Genomic DNA, 20,447 nt, shown 5'->3' with positions numbered 1-20,447 from the left:
GGTGTCGGAAACACCGTCACGTCCTTCACACGCAGCGTGGATATGTCGCACGCTCGCGCGGCGAATCCCCACATCATCGCCAAGAAAAGTGCAGCCCGAGGATGGCCTAGGCGAAGTCGGTCGAGGATTTTCTCGACCTGCATACGCGATACGAAAGGAGGCGCGTCTGGCACCGACTCCTTCATGAAGCGCTGCGCCGTGCCAAAAGCGCTTCGCCATTCCGGGTCGTCCTGGAGGCGAATGCCTCGCGACTGGGTGGAATAGAGCGGCAAGTCGCGCAGCGCACCCGCTACTCCCGCAAACGCCTTCGCTGTCGTTGCCCACTTCCATTTGCGTGCCCGAGCGGTCGACAAGATCAGGTCGATACACGCCGACGGAAGACGCATGAGCATCTGCTCTGAATTCATGCATTTTATGCGCGTCAGCCATCGTAGATGGTGTGCGCGCGTGTCCGGCCTCACAAGACTCCATGCCAGCTGTGAGACGTGTGGCGGTTTCGCGCTGAAGAGGAACCAGTTTCTCGGGCAGGCCTCTGCTTCCTCTGCTTGCGAAAGAGGCCTGCCCTGCATGTTTAAAGGGTTTGAACGGATATCCTCGAGTGCTCGTTTCGCCTCCTCTGATATGTTCGCGTCGACATCGGCGTATCCATCGCCTTTTCTGTTGCCAGGAATCCTGGATGTCTCGCCTTCATCGCCTTCATCGTTGATGTCCGGATCGACGTTCACTCCATCACCTGGCCATCTTTTCCGTCTGGTCAGACGTGGCGCTGGATCCTCCGAACGACCTTGATGTGTCTCCGGCGTCGCACCTCTTGGGCGAGGCACGTATCGGGACGCGTGGCGTGACGCACGCTGTGGCTTTGAGGCCGGGTAATGCGTCATCCCGGCGGGAATGTACACACCCACCGTCGCCTCCGACGCCACCTTTGTGAGGACGTAATAGCTCGGGTATCGCACACCGTTCATGTCTTCCGGTGCCTCGCGGAGTCTCGCTCCGAGGAGAAACTTATAGTTTCTAAACTGGTCAGATAACGCCGACATCGAGGGCCCTCGAACGAGATACAATTCGTCGATCGGAGGGTCCATCGACACCTCATCGGCTCCGTTCTCCTCACGGAAAATCACCTCATTCGGATCGGTCGGTGATGGATCCACGATGTGGATCTTCTTGTGGAGAAGTTTCAGCATCTCTTGAACACTATAGGGTTGCAGCGGTGTCAGTTTGTGTCGCACACGCTGCTGTCCAACGGCTGTGTCACTCATACCGCGCGCGACACCATCACCGGCTCTCGCCAGAGCCGTCGCAGCCCATAGGTGATCCAAAACGAATTCGTATACCTTCCTGGCGTGTTTGTTTGCCTCTGCGAATGTTTCTTCTATCCACTCAGAGATGCATTTCCCTTGTGGAGATGGTGGTGATGGATTCGCCGGCACGTTTTCAGCTACACTCACGGTCGCGTTCGCTGGCATACTCCCTGGGATGTTCTCTGGGACAATCCTCTGCTCATTTTCTGATGTTTTGTCGGGAATTTTCGCCGATGCGTTCTCAGGCTCGTGAGCCACGACTCGTGCTGATACGCTGGTTGTTTTATTGACGGGTGCATTGCCTTGCAGTGCTGCAGCACGTGCGTCGGCACGCGCGATCGCATCAATCAGCAGTATGTCCTCATCATCGGATGAGGGTTCGTTTACCAGTGGGGAATGTGATGTGTTTTCCGTCACTCGAACTGGATCCACGGACGTTTGTCTACCACGTTTCTTTGCAGCCTTACGCCTTGGAAGCGGAGCATCCATCGAGGACCTGTCCGGACGTTTTCGGGACGACGCCTGCGATGTCGATTTTCTCTCCTGTGGTGTGCGCCTCGTTCGCGCAGCTCGGTCCACGTTCCTCTGCATCCTGGTTTCCTTTTTCTTCTGTCTCGAAGATGGTTTTGGAATGCTCTGGACCGCTCGTGTGGTGCGTGTCGTGGGTCGTTTCCGATTCGGCGGAGACTTTTTCGACTGCTTTAAACCACCGCCTCCGTGGAGAGCGTCGTGTGATCCGGATGATTGGACTGCGTCATCCATTTTTGCACGCTTCCATGGCATCTTTGCGATTTCATCGTAAAAGAAATCTTTCCTAGATACCGGGTGGTTCGTGAGCACCTTTCTCATTTTCGTGAGGAAATAATCACGAGGCGGGTGATACTGCGACGCCGCAAAAAATAGTCGTCGCAAACACCGTGGCAAATCACGCCGGTGATCGACCATTAATTGTAAATAATGACTGAAAAATGCCGCGGACATGAACAACCCACAATCATTGCTATAGCGTTCCTGACGTGGCGAAAATTGTTTCACCAAACGCAAAGCCGGCCAAACCTTTTTGAGGTTCTCATTGAGTTGTTGCTCCAAAATTGGGGATGGTGCGGAATCATAAAGGGATAACTGAATGCCTGTTGCATCCTCGTCGTCTTGCTCCAAAATGCCCGCTATCCAATGCTTCATAATAAAGATTGGAAAATACACAAAGCCGTGCTCGCGCACCATCTTCGTAAGTTGTTGGGTTTTATCACGGTCCAAGTACACCATTGTATCCGACGGAACGATACGTTTTGGTGGGAGGTACTGCTCGTAAATTGCGTCGAGTTCTATGTTTGATGTTTTGCCTTCGAGCATATCGCCGCCCCACACCTCCTTGCCGAATTCGCGGGCAATATTCGACATATTTTTTGATGTGTGTGTGGATTCCTCCTTCAAAACGACGGCTGCCGTTCCGTCGCGCATCAGTTTTTGGATTTTCCTGCGGTTCGCCTCCTCGGTATGTGTGGCCTCTGCCTCCTGCGCCGCCGTTGCCGTAGCCGTTTCGCCTGCCACCGTTTGTATAAGTTCGTCCTTGGTAACTCTTTTGGTTTGTTTGGCGCGTTTGCGTGCGCATGCGTTCGTTCAATATCCGGGAAGCAAGCTCACGATCATTGGCGTTGAGGGCGTCCAACTTTGCGTTAAGCGTAGCGGCGAATTCTTCCCAGCTGCTCAAGTCCAAAGCTCCAGTTTGTGATCCGTCCGGGCCCAAAATGGGTGCGTATTGCGCCCCGCCCTCGAGCAGGTCGTGTTTGTCATCTTTTGCCCGCCTGAACAATCTTTGCGATTTCTTTTCATGGCCGCCACCTCCCTGGATATTTGTCGCTGTGTTATCCGCCTCTTTCCGCGCCTCCTCTAGCGCAATCCGGTTGAAACGCGCCAACCGAGCCGTCTCAGGAAGTAGAGGGGTGTCCACTTTTGAGAGTATTTCGCGCCACTCCATGTTGTCACCTTCAAGCGCGCTGGTAATAAACGTGTTGTAACGATATAAACGCGACGTGCTTGGCTCATGTACAAAGAATTCGTACCAAAGAGTGATCCGCTCTGCAAGGCTCATCTCCTGAGCCCCAGGCCCCGCAAGGCCGAGCAGGATTACCGCGGATGCTGCCATGATCGGTGTGAGAAGTTTTGCTTCGATGGACGCCTCTAACCTTGCCTGTAGTCCTTCCATTGGGTCCGCTACCTCGCTCAAACGCTGCAAGAGTCTCTTGTTTCTATCCTCCGTAGATAGATACTTTCGCATTTCCTTATCGGAAAATAACGATTGCGCGTGCATCATTTCCCTCTGGATGTTGCGCGGGTGTTCCTCAAAGGTCGCCCTGCTGTCATATGATCTGGCAGATGCTGACCCGTCCCCTTTGCCTTCGAGCAAGCCGGTGGCCATACCCATGCACAACTCGATAAATTGGTTGTGATCAATGCTTCCTCCGAGGTACATCTTTTTTATCGTTGAGGCTGAGGTTCGGGTTTCGGGATTTGCAAAATAGACTTTCATTTTCTCATCAAGCTCCTCCTCTGTGAGTCGTCTGGTTGGCTCCATTGTTGCGTTGATGTTTGATGAGTCGTCTGATAAATTGTCTGATAAATCGTCTGGTAGATTCCCTGATAAACGGCGTCTGTTTAAACTTTGTTGGCGTAACTGAGCGTGCTTCAATTTTTGTGTAAGAATTCGTTTTTGCGTCAGAGACCGCATTAAACCCACTAAGATTACTTACTGGATTTGTATCCAATTCCATAAGAGACAGAAGTAGAAGGAGAGAGAACGAATAATCATTCGGTAAAGAGATAACAAACACACATACATGTGACATCACATTTGTAGAAAACCACTTCAGGAGCATATCGGCACACAAGGTGCACTGGACCAACCGTCCCGGGTACACCCGGGTCCGGGGTACCAAAATACATTCGGACCAGACATCTCGGACGAAACCCGGACATGCATTCGTCAGAAATCCCCGCACCACACACTGCATAGCAGTGAATGTGCGTCGCTCACTCGGAAAGCCGGCCGACCACATGGTACCCGACCCCTCGCTCGGACCCCCCTCCCGTGTAGACTTTCAATCCCTCCAGAAAATCATGTACCATTCGATTGCCTCCGTCGAAAAGACTTCGCCAATGAAACCCTAACCTCAACTAACTTACCCTACCTAATTTAACCTAACCTAACCTAACTTAATCTAACCTAACCCACCTAATGCTACTGACCTGTGTGAGATGTGTCGCGAAAGAAAGAGGCCGAGGGGAAGTGGAGGGAGGCGTGGCCTGAGGTGGGGCAGGTCATGGCATGATTCTTCGCGACCCCGATGGGAAGCGGCAAGGCAGGCACGCGACTACAGCCGCGTGGCCGCGTAACTGGGGTTCCGTTCGTCCACCCTTCGCGTCCAGTCGCGTGTGGGACACGTCACGTCGTCTACATCTCTGTTGTGTGTTTTTCTGTGGCTTGGCACCGGTACCGGGAAGCCCCCAGCACCGAGTGCCCCTTCATTTGTGCCAAAGGTGTGCATGCCAAACGGACATGCAAGAACAACGGATCACGAAAGAGAATCCAAAAACATATGAAACTACAAAGGCAAATCAGCTCCGACTGAACAAACGGTGGTGCCCGAGGGAAAAAAGGAAGAAGCCGAGGCGAAACGAGCACTCGTGTTGTCAGTGGGCAAAAAGATGAAGACAAGAGAATCTACTAAACTAGAGAAATCGAACAAATCAAAGAGTGACAGAAAACAAAGAAAAGATACTGGGTGGATGACAAACGCCCCGCCGGCGTTCGTCAGAGGGTTATGGCGAACACAGCGTGAATCCAAGCTGTGTTAAGAGAAACTGGAAACAAGAGAATCTTTAGAGAAATCAATCATAAACGTTAGATATAGTTTTTCCATTTTTCAGGTCATCCTGGCTACCATTTCTTCACCCAGCGATGCCCAGCCATCAACTATTGAAGACAAGATGGTGCTTGGAAAACTAAAGAACTTTTAAAGAAGAATGACCTTAATGGGATCAACGGTTCCCCTTGTTAAAGCCCACGGGGTGTTGAAACGCCATCGGCATATGAGGGTGGATAGCTTTCCGCCACGATCCTACCATCTCGGAAGCGCACCCTTTCAACTCAGACCCGCGCCCTCTTTCTTGGACAGACCCGGGCGCGGGGGAAAAGGAGAGCTGGTCGAAACCCCCCTCGGGCACATGTAAAAATACGGAATAAAATCACACTCGCGTGGCATTCTTGACCACCTTGAAAACAAACTGGTTTGCTGATCTGCCATCGTGTGGCATAGAACAGCTTAAACTGAATCAACATTTCTTTAAGAAAAACCACTTCACCGTGGACCAGACACCGTCAGGAGTTCCAGTTCTCAGGGTTGGGTGGGTGGGCGTTTTTGCGTCAGAGACCGCATTAAACCCACTTAGATTACTTACTGGATTTGTATCCAATTCCATAAGAGACAGAAGTAGAAGGAGAGAGAACGAATAATCATTCGGTAAAGAGATAACAAACATACACGCATGTGACATCACATTTGTAGAAAACCACTTCAGGAGCATATCGGCACACAAGGTGCACTGGACCAAACTGTCCTGGGTACACCTGGGTCCGGGGTACCAAAATACATTCGACCAGACATCTCGGACGAAACCCGGACATGCATTCTTCAGAAATCCCCCGCACCACACACTGCATAGCAGTGAATGTGCGTCACTCACTCGGAAAGCCGGCCGACCACATGGTACCCGACCCCTCGCTCGGACCCCCTCCCGTGCAGAACTTTCATCCATCCAGAAAATCATGTACCATTCGATTGCCTCCGTCGAAAAGACTTCGCCAATGAAATGCTACCGACCTGTGTGAGATGTGTCGCGAAAGAAAGAGGCCGAGGGGAAGTGAGGGAGGCGTGGCCTGAGGTGGGGCAAGTCATGGCATGATTCTTCGCGACCCCGATGGGAAGCGGCAAGGCAGGCACGCGACTACAGCCGCGTGGCCGCGTAACTGGGGTTCCGTTCGTCCACCCTTCGCGTCCAGTCGCGTGTGGGACACGTCACGTCGTCTACATCTCTGTTGTGTGTTTTTTTCTTGTGGCTTGGCACCGGTACCGGGGAAGCCCCCCATAGCGCGCGGTTAGCCAGAAACCACTCTTGCATCTTTTCTTCCTTCGAAGTTCTTCATCTCATGGTGTGCGTGTGTGTGTGTGCGGGGTTGGTCGTCACACTTCTCCGCCCTCCTCGCGGGGCCGCTCTTCGCATAGTGGGCACCATGTTTGACGGAGAAACGGCACACCGATCGGAGCTACACGCTCCACCTCCAGCGACCCCGTCGCGTCAACCCCAAAGTGGCGCGAGTAGGCGTCAGCCGGATTCTGCGCACCCTCGACGTAGAAAAACACTACGTCGATGCCTCTGTCATACCAGAGGTCATATGTGTACTCGAAAAGTTTGTTCAGTGCATAGCCTCTACCGATGCCACCGAAACCGTTCAGGTGCTTTTGTGCAATCACAATCGCCCGGTGATCCGTTGCCAGCGCGATGCGTGCACCATCTGGAACGCGATGGTGTTCCACAATGTATCGCAGCATCAGTTGCGCTGCGCGAGGTTCCGCATGTGCCGAGTACCTCGCCTGGAACCGGTCCGTCTCGAGGTCCGGATCTCCTAGTTTGCCGTCCGGATTCCTATGGCATTGTTGCTGATATTTTCGCAGTTTTTCCAGCACGCGGGTCGCCTCGCCGTCCTCACCGCAGAGCTGCTGCTCCAGGTCCTCGGTCCAACGTTGTCGATACGTCCACATTTCCGTGGCGCCGGCCTCGCGCAAGTGAAGGACCGCACCCCAGCCTTCCAGCGACGCGTCGGTGAAACACACCGCGTCGTAGGCCGCCTCGTCATAGGACGGGTGACGCTCATTCGATATTTTCCACCACTGGTTGTGCACAAGTGCTCCGCCAATCTCCTGGAGTGTGCGCGAAACCGCCGAGTCAATGTATGGCACTGGGTCGTCCCAGTCGAAGCCCCGAAACGTCAGACGGAATATGCCGCGGTAGGTTCTCAACAGCTTGAAGGCGCGAGCCGGGTTCACCTGGGTGGTGTGGAGTGCGAAAAATATCAGCGAGATCAGTGACGCCAAACTGCGGATCGTGTGGGAAGTTTTCCGCAGCGCAATCTGCATCTTCGCCACGGTCTTGACCGAGTTCCGAATCAGACGCTCATGTCCGTTCCACATGTATTCCTCACCGAGAAACACCGTATTGGCACCTGCCATCCGCAGGATCGCCTCGTCGGACATCACCTCCAACTCGTCACGGTTTGGTGATGTCATGAGGTTCGCCGCCTTGACGCGCGCCACGACCGCGCGCACCGCCATCAGGAACTCACGTTCCTGACCCTCCTTCGCTGCGATCAGAATGTTGTCGATGAGGGTGGTGATGGTGACTGGCGTGTCGATGTCGACGATCGTCCAGGTCACGGCCTGACCCACTGCAACGCTCCACCGCGCACCGGTCGGGAGCGTCCGCAGACGGTAGTATCGCCCGTCATGTCGTGCTCGAAAAACGAACTTGTTGCGGAGTGTCGCCGCGATCGGGATAGCGTCGTAATAAGCTTCGAAATCGATCTGCAGCATGTAGCGGGCGTATCGCAACCGCTGCCGCCTTCCGAGGCGGGTGTCGTAGTGGACGCGTGGCACGTGATGTGTCGGGATCACCCGGTTCAGCAGCGGCTCCGTGATGAGGCGCCGTCTGCCCTTCAACTCGGGCACCGTGAACACGTTCACGCCATGCACTCCCTCAGGCAGTTGCGCCTGGGTACCCAATTCGTTGGCAGGACACGGCTCGAATTTTCCCATGTCGACTGCCTGGCGGATCTCGTCCGCTGTCAGGGCGCATTTTTTGATGGTCCGCGAGGTCCGCAATCCGTCATAGAAGCAGGGATCCAGGAAGCACTGGATCCGGCGAAGAAAACGCTTTGTGGAGGCGCGTTTTGTCGGCATCGTCAGCACCGCCTCCATGTCCAGCGGCGTGTTTTGTTTCAAGTGCAGCGGCCAGTGCTTTACCAGCGCCGGCCTTTCCGCCATCACTCGGACGAACCCGGACATGCGATCCACCATGTCCGACACCTCTTGCGGTGCAATCGCGAGGTTCGCACATGACGATTCCTGGGAGCGGAAACGAAACACCGAAGTCGCCGCTTCTAGCGGGTCTGGAATAACGCTCTTCCTGCGTTTTCCCTTGCGGTCTCGGCCTCCACCGTAGGCTGCTGGCCATACCCAAGGTAGCGCAGCAGCGTGGCTTGTTTGGCGTGGCCTGATATCGTCATCAAGTCCTTCAGCGGGACACCCGCTTCCGCCATGCAGCGGAGTGCGCCTTTTCGAATCGAGGGCAGCTGTGCGCCTCGCATCTCTGTCCGCACCTCGTGTGCGATCCGCGACCTCAGCTCCTCCGAGTGAGGCGCGAACAACTCCTCTGATGGTTTCCGTTTTGCCATCATCTCTTGCAGCGTGGCTGCAAGGTCTCTGGTCAGCATCGACGGCACAGGGTATGGACCCCTCGTCTTGGCACCTTTTCCTTTGCGTATCGTCAGGGTGATTCGCACGCACGGCTCCTCCTCTGCGATGGTGGTCGCTCTTCTCCTGCTGTGGTGGTCCGGCTCCGCCGCGGGTGTCGGAAACACCGTCACGTCCTTCACACGCAGCGTGGATATGTCGCACGCTCGCGCGGCGAATCCCCACATCATCGCCAAGAAAAGTGCTGCCCGAGGATGGCCTAGGCGAAGTCGGTCGAGGATTTTCTCGACCTGCATACGCGATACGAAAGGAGGCGCGTCTGGCACCGACTCCTTCATGAAGCGCTGCGCCGTGCCAAAAGCGCTTCGCCATTCCGGGTCGTCCTGGAGGCGAATGCCTCGCGACTGGGTGGAATAGAGCGGCAAGTCGCGCAGCGCACCCGCTACTCCCGCAAACGCCTTCGCTGTCGTTGCCCACTTCCATTTGCGTGCCCGGGCGGTCGACAGGATCAGGTCGATACACGCCGACGGAAGACGCATGCGCATCTGCTCTGAATTCATACATTTTATGCGCGTCAGCCATCGTAGATGGTGTGCGCGCGTGTCCGGCCTCACAAGACTCCATGCCAGCTGTGAGACGTGTGGCGGTTTCGCGCTGAAGAGGAACCAGTTTCTCGGGCAGGCCTCTGCTTCCTCTGCTTGCGAAAGAGGCCTGCCCTGCATGTTTAAAGGGTTTGAACGGATATCCTCGAGTGCTCGTTTCGCCTCCTCCGATATGTTTGCGTCGACATCGGCGTATCCATCACCTTTCCTGTTGCCAGGAATCCTGGATGTCTCGCCTTCATCGCCTTCATCGTTGATGTCCGGATCGACGTTCACTCCATCACCTGGCCATCTTTTCCGTCTGGTCAGACGTGGCGCTGGATCCTCCGAACGACCTTGATGTGTCTCCGGCGTCGCACCTCTTGGGCGAGGCACGTATCGGGACGCGTGGCGTGACGCACGCTGTGGCTTTGAGGTCGGGTAATGCGTCATCCCGGCGGGAATGTACACACCCACCGTTGCTTCCGACGCCACTTTTGTGAGGACGTAATAGCTCGGGTATCGCACACCGTTCATGTCTTCCGGTGCCTCACGGAGTCTCGCTCCGAGAAGAAACTTATAGTTTCGTAACTGGTCAGATAACGCCGACATCGAGGGCCCTCGAACGAGATACAATTCGTCGATCGGAGGGTCCATCGACACCTCATCGGCTCCGTTCTCCTCACGGAAAATCACCTCATTCGGATCTGTCGGTGATGGATCCACGATGTGGATCTTCTTGTGGAGAAGTTTCAGCATCTCTTGAACACTATAGGGTTGCAGCGGTGTCAGTTTGTGTCGCACACGCTGCTGTCCAACGGCTGTGTCGCTCATACCGCGCGCGACACCATCGCCGGCTCTCGCCAGAGCCGTCGCAGCCCATAGGTGATCCAAAACAAATTCGTATACCCTCCTGGCGTGTTTGTTTGCCTCTGCAAATGTTTCTTCTATCCACTCGGAGATGCATTTCCCTTGTGGAGGTGGTGGTGATGGATTCGCCGGCACGTTTTCAGTTACACTCACGGTCGCGTTCGCTGGCATACTCCCTGGGATGTTCTCTGGGACAATCCTCTGCTCGTTTTCTGATGCTTTTTCGGGAGTTTTCGCCGATGCGCTCTCAGGCTCGTGAGCCACGACTCGTGCTGATACGCTGGTTGTTTTATTGACGGGCACATTGCCGCGTAGTGCTGCAGCCCGTGCGTCGGCACGCGCGATCGCATCAATCAGCAGCATGTCCTCATCATCGGATGAGGGGTCGCTTAAATGTGGGGAATGTGATGTGTTTTCTGTCACCTGAACTGGATCCACGGACGTTTGTCTACCACGTTTCTTTGCAGCCTTACGCCTTGGAAGCGGAGCATCCATCGAGGACCTGTCCGAACGTTTTCGGGACGACGCCTGCGATGTCGATTTTCTCTCCTGTGGTGTGCGCCTCGTTCGCGCAGCTCGGTCCACGTTCCTCTGCATCCTGGTTTCCTTTTTCTTCTGTCTCGAAGATGGTTTTGGAATGCTCTGGACCGCTCGTGTGGTGCGTGTCGTTGGTCGTTTCCGATTCGGCGGAGACTTTTTCGACTGCTTTAAACCACCGCCTCCGTGGAGGGCGTCGCGTGATCCGGACGATTGGACTGCGTCATCCATTTTTGCACGCTTCCATGGCATCTTTGCGATTTCATCGTAAAAGAAATCTTTCCTAGACACCGGGTGGTTCGTGAGCACCTTTCTCATTTTCGTGAGGAAATAATCACGAGGCGGGTGGTACTGCGACGCCGCAAAAAATAGTCGTCGCAAACACCGTGGCAAATCACGACGGTGATCAACCATCAATTGTAAATAATGACTGAAAAATGCCGCGGACATGAACAACCCACAATCATTGCTATAGCGTTCCTGACGTGGCGAAAATTGTTTCACCAAACGCAAAGCCGGCCAAACCTTTTTGAGGTTCTCATTGAGTTGTTGCTCCAAAATTGGGGATGGTGCGGAATCATAAAGGGATAACTGAATGCCTGTTGTATCCTCGTCGTCTTGCTCCAAAATGCCCGCTATCCAATGCTTCATAATAAAGATTGGAAAATAAACAAAGCCGTGCTCGCGCACCATCTTCGCAAGTTGTTGTGTTTTATCACGGTCCAAGTACACCATTGTATCCGACGGAACGATGCGTTTTGGTGGGAGGTACTGCTCGTAAATTGCGTCGAGTTCTATGTTTGATGTTTTGCCTTCGAGCATGTCGCCGCCCCACACCTCCTTGCCGAATTCGCGGGCAATATTCGACATATTTTTTGATGTGTGTGTGGATCCCTCCTTCAAAACGACGGCTGCCGTTCCGTCGCGCATCAGTTTTTTGGATTTTCCTGCGGTTCGCCTCCGCGGTATGTGTGGCCTCTGCCTCCTGCGTTTCCGTTGCCGTAGCCGCCTCGCCTGCCACCGTTTGAATAATTTCGTCCTTGGTAACTCTTGTAATTTGCGGGGGCGTCTGAGCGGTATTGAGTGCTTTGGCGCGTTTGCGCGCGCATGCGTTCCTTCATTATCCGAGAAACAAGCTCACGATCATTGGCGTTGAGGGTGTCCAACTTTGCGTAAAGAGTGGCGGCGAATTCACCCCAGCTGCTCAAGTCCAACGCTCCAATTGGTGACCCGTCCGTGCCCACAATTTGCGCGTACGCAGCTCCACCTTCCAGCAAATCGCGCTTGTTATCTTTTGCGCGGCGGAAACGTTTGTGTGACTCTTTCTCCCGGACGCCACCGCCCTCAATGCCTGCCTGCTGTGGTTCGCTCTCTGTCTGCGCCTCCTCGAGTGCGATCCGGTTGTACCGCGCCAGTCGTGCAGTCTCCGGAAGTAGAGGGGTTTCCACCTTCGAGAGGACCTCGCACCAATTGTGCTGATCCGAGATGTTTGGCATGTCCTTGACGATCTTCGCGTTGTAGCGATATAGGCGTGATGGGGTAGGTTCATCCACGAGCATTTCGAACCATAAAGCGATCCGTTCATCTCCGCTCATTTCCTTTAACCCTGGTCCGGACAGACCGAGCAGGATTACCGCAGATGCTGCAAAGGCTGGTGTCACCTGTGATGCCTCGATTGCCGCTTCCAAACGAGCCTGTAGTCCCTCCAGCGGGTTCGCTAAGTTGCGTATCCGGATCTCTGCGTCTTCTTGTTTTTTCGTCGTGTCCCTGAATTTTCGCAGTTCTTTATCCGCGTAAATGGTTTGCGCTTCCATCACGTTGTGTTGAATCCTCGCGTTTTCGTCCAACGGCACCGTTCGGTCCCTTTCCTTGTCCTTTTCAAGACCCTCAGCCAGGCGCACGAGCTCTTCGTGATACTTCTCCGCTGAAATGATCCCTTGTTTGCGGAGACCTCTCCACGTCTTCGCTCTAGTCGACGTGCTTGGGTTGTTCAAAAAGAAACTGATGTCCACATCGCCCTCCTCGGTGGAAAGCGAAGCGATATCCGTCTTGTTGCTCATTGTTAAGCGCGAATGTTGTGAAGTACAATCGTCTTTTTGTGACGTGGCGGAACTTCTTGAACGGCTAGATGACGAGAAGCTGCGGATCTGCCTGGGCGCGTGCGTACGGTATTTTTTGTGCAAAATGTGTTTTTGTTTTCGTTTTTGCGTCAGAGACCGCATTAAACCCACTTAGATTACTTACCGGATTTGCATCCAATTCCATAAGAGACAGAAGTAGAAGGAGAGAGAGCGAATAATCATTCGGTAAAGAGATAACAAACACACATGCATGTGACATCACATTTGTAGAAAACCACTTCAGGAGCATACCGGCACACAAGGTGCACTGGACCAAACCGTCCCGGGTACACCCGGGTCCGGGGTACCAAAATACATTCGGACCAGACATCTCGGACGAAACCCGGACATGCATTCTTCAGAAATCCCCCGCACCACACACTGCATAGCAGTGAATGTGCGTCGCTCACTCGGAAAGCCGGCCGGCCACATGGTACCCGACCCCCTCGCTCGGACCCCCCTCCCGTGCAGAACTTTCATCCATCCAGAAAATCATGTACCATTCGATTGCCTCCGTCGAAAAGACTTCGCCAATGAAACCCTAACCCTAACCCTAACCCTAACCCTAACCCTAACCCTAATGCTACCGACCTGTGTGAGATGTGTCGCGAAAGAAGGAGGCCGAGGGGAAGTGAGGGAGGCGTGGCCTGAGGTGGGGCAGGTCATGGCATGATTCTTCGCGACCCCGATGGGAAGCGGCAAGGCAGGCACGCGACTACAGCCGCGTGGCCGCGTAACTGGGGTTCCGTTCGTCCACCCTTCGCGTCCAGTCGCGTGTGGGACACGTCACGTCGTCTACATCTCTGTTGTGTGTTTTTCTGTGGCTTGGCACCGGTACCGGGGAAGCCCCCAGCACCGAGTGCCCCTTCATTTGTGCCAAAGGTGTGCATGCCAAACGGACATGCAAGAACAACGGATCACGAAAGAAAATCTGAAAACATATGAAACTACAAAGGCAAATCAGCTCCGACTGAACAAACGGTGGTGCCCGAGGGAAAAAGGAAGAAGCCGAGGCGAAACGAGCACTCGTGTTGTCAGTGGGCAAAAAGATGAAGACAAGAGAATCTACTAAACTAGAGAAATCGAACAAATCAAAGAGTGACAGAAAACAAAGAAAAGATACTGGGTGGATGACAAACGCCCCGCCGGCGTTCGTCAGAGGGTTATGGCGAACACAGCGTGAATCCATGCTGTGTCAAGAGAAAACTGAAAACAAGAGAATCTTTAGAGAAATCAATCATAAACGTTAGAGATAGTTTTTCCATTTTTGAGGTCATCCTGGCTACCATTTCTTCACCCAGCGATGCCCAGCCACTAACTATTGAAGGGAAGAAAATGCTGAAAAGTAAAGAATCTGAAAGGGATGTCATTACGGAGGGAACAAATCAATCAACGGTTCCCCTTTGTTAAAGCCCACGGGGTGTTGAAACGCCATTGGCATATGAGGGTGGTTAGCTTTCCGGAAAGGTTTTACAACAGAGGAAGCGCACCCTTTCAACTTAGACACCCGCTCTCTTTCTTGGAAACCCGGGGCGCGGGTGAAAGAGAGCTGGTCGAAAAAACCTCTCGGGCACCTGCAAAAACATTGAACCTGCAAAACATTGGATAGAATCACAGTCGCGTGGCATTCTTGACCGCCTTGAAAACAAACTGCTTTGCTGATCTGCCATCGTGTGGCATGGAACAGCTTAAACTGAATCAACATTCTGAAAACCACTTCACCGTGGACCAGACACCGTCAGGAGTTCCGGTTCTCAGGGTTGGGTGGGTGGGCGTTTTTGCGTCAGAGACCGCATTAAACCCACTAAGATTACTTACTGGATTTGTATCCAATTCCATAAGAGACAGAAGTAGAAGGAGAGAGAACGAATAATCATTCGGTAAAGAGATAACAAACACACATACATGTGACATCACATTTGTAGAAAACCACTTCAGGAGCATATCGGCACACAAGGTGCACTGGACCAACCGTCCTGGGTACACCCGGGTCCGGGGTACCAAAATACATTCGGACCAGACATCTCGGACGAAACCCGGACATGCATTCGTCAGAAATCCCCGCACCACACACTGCATAGCAGTGAATGTGCGTCGCTCACTCGGAAAGCCGGCCGACCACATGGTACCCGACCCCTCGCTCGGACCCCCTCCCGTGTAGACTTTCAATCCCTCCAGAAAATCATGTACCATTCGATTGCCTCCGTCGAAAAGACTTCGCCAATGAAATGCTACCGACCTGTGTGAGATGTGTCGCGAAAGAAGGAGGCCGAGGGGAAGTGAGGGAGGCGTGGCCTGAGGTGGGGCAGGTCATGGCATGATTCTTCGCGACCCCGATGGGAAGCGGCAAGGCAGGCACGCGACTACAGCCGCGTGGCCGCGTAACTGGGGTTCCGTTCGTCCACCCTTCGCGTCCAGTCGCGTGTGGGACACGTCACGTCGTCTACATCTCTGTTGTGTGTTTTTTCTTGTGGCTTGGCACCGGTACCGGGGAAGCCCCCCATAGCGCGCGGTTAGCCAGAAACCACTCTTGCATCTTTTCTTCCTTCGAAGTTCTTCATCTCATGGTGTGCGTGTGTGTGTGTGCGGGGTTGGTCGTCACACTTCTCCGCCCTCCTCGCGGGGCCGCTCTTCGCATAGCGGGCACCACGTTTGACGGAGAAACGGCACACCGATGGGAGCTACACGCTCCACCTCCAGCGACCCCGTCGCGTCAACCCCAAAGTGGCGCGAGTAGGCGTCAGCCGGATTCTGCGCACCCTCGACGTAGAAAAACACTACGTCGATGCCTCTGTCATACCAGAGGTCATATGTGTACTCGAAAAGTTTGTTCAGTGCATAGCCTCTGCCAATGCCACCGAAACCGTTCAGGTGCTTTTGTGCAATCACAATCGCCCGGTGATCCGTTGCCAGCGCGATGCGTGCACCATCGGGAACGCGATGGTGTTCCACAATGTATCGCAGCATCAGTTGCGCTGCGCGAGGTTCCGCATGTGCCGAGTACCTCGCCTGGAACCGGTCCGTCTCGAGGTCCGGATCTCCTAGTTTGCCGTCCGGATTCCTATGGCATTGTTGCTGGTATTTTCGCAGTTTTTCCAGCACGCGGGTCGCCTCGCCGTCCTCACCGCAGAGCTGCTGCTCCAGGTCCTCGGTCCAACGTTGTCGATACGTCCACATTTCAGTGGCGCCGGCCTCGCGCAGGTGAAGGACCGCACCCCAGCCTTCCAGCGACGCGTCGGTGAAACACACCGCGTCGTAGGCCGCCTCGTCATAGGACGGGTGACGCTCATTCGATATTTTCCACCACTGGTTGTGCACAAGTGCTCCGCCAATCTCCTGGAGTGTGCGCGAAACCGCCGAGTCAATGTATGGAACTGGGTCGTCCCAGTCGAAGCCCCGAAACGTCAGACGGAATATGCCGCGGTAGGTTCTCAACAGCTTGAAGGCGCGAGCCGGGTTCACCTGGGTGGTGTGGAGTGCGAAAAATATCAGCGAGATCAGTGACGCCAAACTGCGGATCGTGTGGGAAGTTTTTCGCAGCGCAATCTGCATCTTCGCCACGGTCTTGACCGAGTTCCGAATCAGACGTTCATGTCCGTTCCACATGTATTCCTCACCGAGAAACACCGTATTGGCACCTGCCATCTGCAAGATCGCCTCGTCGGACATCACCTCCAACTCGTCACGGTTTGGTGATGTCATGAGGTTTGCCGCCTTGATGCGCGCCACGACCGCGCGCACCGCCATCAGGAACTCACGTTCCTCACCTTCTTTCGCTGCGATCAGAATGTTGTCGATGAGGGTGGTGATGGTGACTGGCGTGTCGATGTCGACGATCGTCCAGGTCACGGCCTGACCCACTGCAACGCTCCACCGCGCACCGGTCGGGAGCGTCCGCAGACGGTAGTATCGCCCGTCATGTCGTGCTCGAAAAACGAACTTGTTGCGGAGTGTCGCCGCGATCGGGATAGCGTCGTAATAAGCTTCGAAATCGATCTGCAGCATGTAGCGGGCGTATCGCAACCGCTGCCGCCTTCCAAGGCGAGTGTCGTAGTGGACGCGTGGCACGTGATGTGTCGGGATCACCCGATTCAGCAGCGGCTCCGTGATGAGGCGCCGTCTGCCCTTCAACTCGGGCACCGTGAACACGTTCACGCCATGCACTCCCTCAGGCAGTTGCGCCTGGGTACCCAATTCGTTGGCAGGACACGGCTCGAATTTTCCCATGTCGACTGCCTGGCGGATCTCGTCCGCTGTCAGGGCGCATTTTTTGATGGTCCGCGAGGTCCGCAATCCGTCATAGAAGCAGGGATCCAGGAAGCACTGGATCCGGCGAAGAAAACGCTTTGTGGAGGCGCGTTTTGTCGGCATCATCAGCACCGCCTCCATATCCAGCGGCGTGTTTTGTTTCAAGTGCAGCGGCCAGTGCTTTACTAGCGCCGGCCTTTCCGCCATCACTCGGACGAACCCGGACATGCGATCCACCATGTCCGACACCTCTTGCGGTGCAATCGCGAGGTTCGCACATGACGATTCCTGGGAGCGGAAACGAAACACCGAAGTCGCCGCTTCTAGCGGGTCTGGAATAGCGCTCTTCCTGCGTTTTCCCTTGCGGTCTCGGCCTCCACCGTAGGCTGCTGGCCATACCCAAGGTAGCGCAGCAGCGTGGCTTGTTTGGCGTGGCCTGATATCGTCATCAAGTCCTTCAGCGGGACACCCGCTTCCGCCATGCAGCGGAGTGCGCCTTTTCGAATCGAGGGCAGCTGTGCGCCTCGCATCTCTGTCCGCACCTCGTGTGCGATCCGCGACCTCAGCTCCTCCGAGTGAGGCGCGAACAACTCCTCTGATGGTTTCCGTTTTGCCATCATCTCTTGCAGCGTGGCTGCAAGGTCTCTGGTCAGCATCGACGGCACAGGGTATGGACCCCTCGTCTTGGCACCTTTTCCTTTGCGTATCGTCAGGGTGATTCGCACGCACGGCTCCTCCTCTGCGATGGTGGTCGCTCTCCTCCTGCCGCGGTGGTCCGGTTCCGCCGCGGGTGTCGGAAACACCGTCACGTCCTTCACCCGAAGCGTGGATATGTCGCACGCTCGCGCGGCGAATCCCCACATCATCGCCAAGAAAAGTGCAGCCCGAGGATGGCCTAGGCGAAGTCGGTCGAGGATTTTCTCGACCTGCATACGCGATACGAAAGGAGGCGCGTCTGGCACCGACTCCTTCATGAAGCGCTGCGCCGTGCCAAAAGCGCTTCGCCATTCCGGGTCGTCCTGGAGGCGAATGCCTCGCGACTGGGTGGAATAGAGCGGCAGGTCGCGCAGCGCACCCGCTACTCCCGCAAACGCCTTCGCTGTCGTTGCCCACTTCCATTTGCGTGCCCGAGCGGTCGACAAGATCAGGTCGATACACGCCGACGGAAGACGCATGAGCATCTGCTCTGAATTCATGCATTTTATGCGCGTCAGCCATCGTAGATGGTGTGCGCGCGTGTCCGGCCTCACAAGACTCCATGCCAGCTGTGAGACGTGTGGCGGTTTCGCGCTGAAGAGGAACCAGTTTCTCGGGCAGGCCTCTGCTTCCTCTGCTTGCGAAAGAGGCCTGCCCTGCATGTTTAAAGGGTTTGAACGGATATCCTCGAGTGCTCGTTTCGCCTCCTCCGATATGTTTGCGTCGACATCGGCGTATCCATCACCTTTCCTGTTGCCAGGAATCCTGGATGTCTCGCCTTCATCGCCTTCATCGTTGATGTCCGGATCGACGTTCACTCCATCACCTGGCCATCTTTTCCGTCTGGTCAGACGTGGCGCTGGATCATCCGAACGACCTTGATGTGTCTCCGGCGTCGCACCTCTTGGGCGAGGCACGTATCGGGACGCGTGGCGTGACGCACGCTGTGGCTTTGAGGTCGGGTAATGCGTCATCCCGGCGGGAATGTACACACCCACCGTCGCCTCCGACGCCACCTTTGTGAGGACGTAATAGCTCGGGTATCGCACACCGTTCATGTCTTCCGGTGCCTCACGGAGTCTCGCTCCGAGGAGAAACTTATAGTTTCTAAACTGGTCAGATAACGCCGACATCGAGGGCCCTCGAACGAGATACAATTCGTCGATCGGAGGGTCCATCGACACCTCATCGGCTCCGTTCTCCTCACGGAAAATCACCTCATTCGGATCGGTCGGTGATGGATCCACGATGTGGATCTTCTTGTGGAGAAGTTTCAGCATCTCTTGAACACTATAGGGTTGCAGCGGTGTCAGTTTGTGTCGCACACGCTGCTGTCCAACGGCTGTGTCACTCATACCGCGCGCGACACCATCACCGGCTCTCGCCAGAGCCGTCGCAGCCCATAGGTGATCCAAAACGAATTCGTATACCTTCCTGGCGTGTTTGTTTGCCTCTGCGAATGTTTCTTCTATCCACTCAGAGATGCATTTCCCTTGTGGAGATGGTGGTGATGGATTCGCCGGCACGTTTTCAGCTACACTCACGGTCGCGTTCGTTGGCATACTCCCTGGGATGTTCTCTGGGACAATCCTCTGCTCATTTTCTGATTCTTTGTCGGGAATTTTCGCCGATGCGTTCTCAGGCTCGTGAGCCACGACTCGTGCTGATACGCTGGTTGTTTTATTGACGGGTGCATTGCCTTGCAGTGCTGCAGCACGTGCGTCGGCACGCGCGATCGCATCAATCAGCAGTATGTCCTCATCATCGGATGAGGGTTCGTTTACCAGTGGGGAATGTGATGTGTTTTCCGTCACTCGAACTGGATCCACGGACGTTTGTCTACCACGTTTCTTTGCAGCCTTACGTCTTGGAAGCGGAGCATCCATCGAGGACCTGTCCGGACGTTTTCGGGACGACGCCTGCGATGTCGATTTTCTCTCCTGTGGTGTGCGCCTCGTTCGCGCAGCTCGGTCCACGTTCCTCTGCATCCTGGTTTCCTTTTTCTTCTGTCTCGAAGATGGTTTTGGAATGCTCTGGACCGCTCGTGTGGTGCGTGTCGTGGGTCGTTTCCGATTCGGCGGAGACTTTTTCGACTGCTTTAAACCACCGCCTCCGTGGAGAGCGTCGTGTGATCCGGATGATTGGACTGCGTCATCCATTTTTGCACGCTTCCATGGCATCTTTGCGATTTCATCGTAAAAGAAATCTTTCCTAGATACCGGGTGGTTCGTGAGCACCTTTCTCATTTTCGTGAGGAAATAATCACGAGGCGGGTGATACTGCGACGCCGCAAAAAATAGTCGTCGCAAACACCGTGGCAAATCACGCCGGTGATCGACCATTAATTGTAAATAATGACTGAAAAATGCCGCGGACATGAACAACCCACAATCATTGCTATAGCGTTCCTGACGTGGCGAAAATTGTTTCACCAAACGCAAAGCCGGCCAAACCTTTTTGAGGTTCTCATTGAGTTGTTGCTCCAAAATTGGGGATGGTGCGGAATCATAAAGGGATAACTGAATGCCTGTTGCATCCTCGTCGTCTTGCTCCAAAATGCCCGCT

At 54.7% G+C, this 20,447-nt stretch overlaps 1 protein-coding gene across 1 annotated transcript; it reads right to left on the bottom strand.

Annotated features, from left to right (window-relative positions):
- Positions 1-2,550: 2,550 nt before the first annotated feature.
- JKF63_05717 (uncharacterized protein) lies at positions 2,551-3,834 on the bottom strand (the record flags this gene model as incomplete). Its single annotated transcript, XM_067901672.1, has 1 exon — positions 2,551-3,834. One exon carries the CDS (start codon positions 3,832-3,834, stop codon positions 2,551-2,553), a length of 1,284 nt encoding a protein of 427 aa, XP_067756938.1.
- Between the last annotated feature and the right edge of the window lie 16,613 nt (positions 3,835-20,447).

This window comes from Porcisia hertigi, chromosome 24, assembly GCF_017918235.1.
Source record: "Porcisia hertigi strain C119 chromosome 24, whole genome shotgun sequence".
Classification (NCBI taxonomy): Eukaryota; Euglenozoa; class Kinetoplastea; order Trypanosomatida; family Trypanosomatidae; genus Porcisia; species Porcisia hertigi.
The sequence above is the reverse complement of the archived record's forward strand: the minus strand, read 5'-3'. Positions and strand labels throughout refer to the sequence as shown.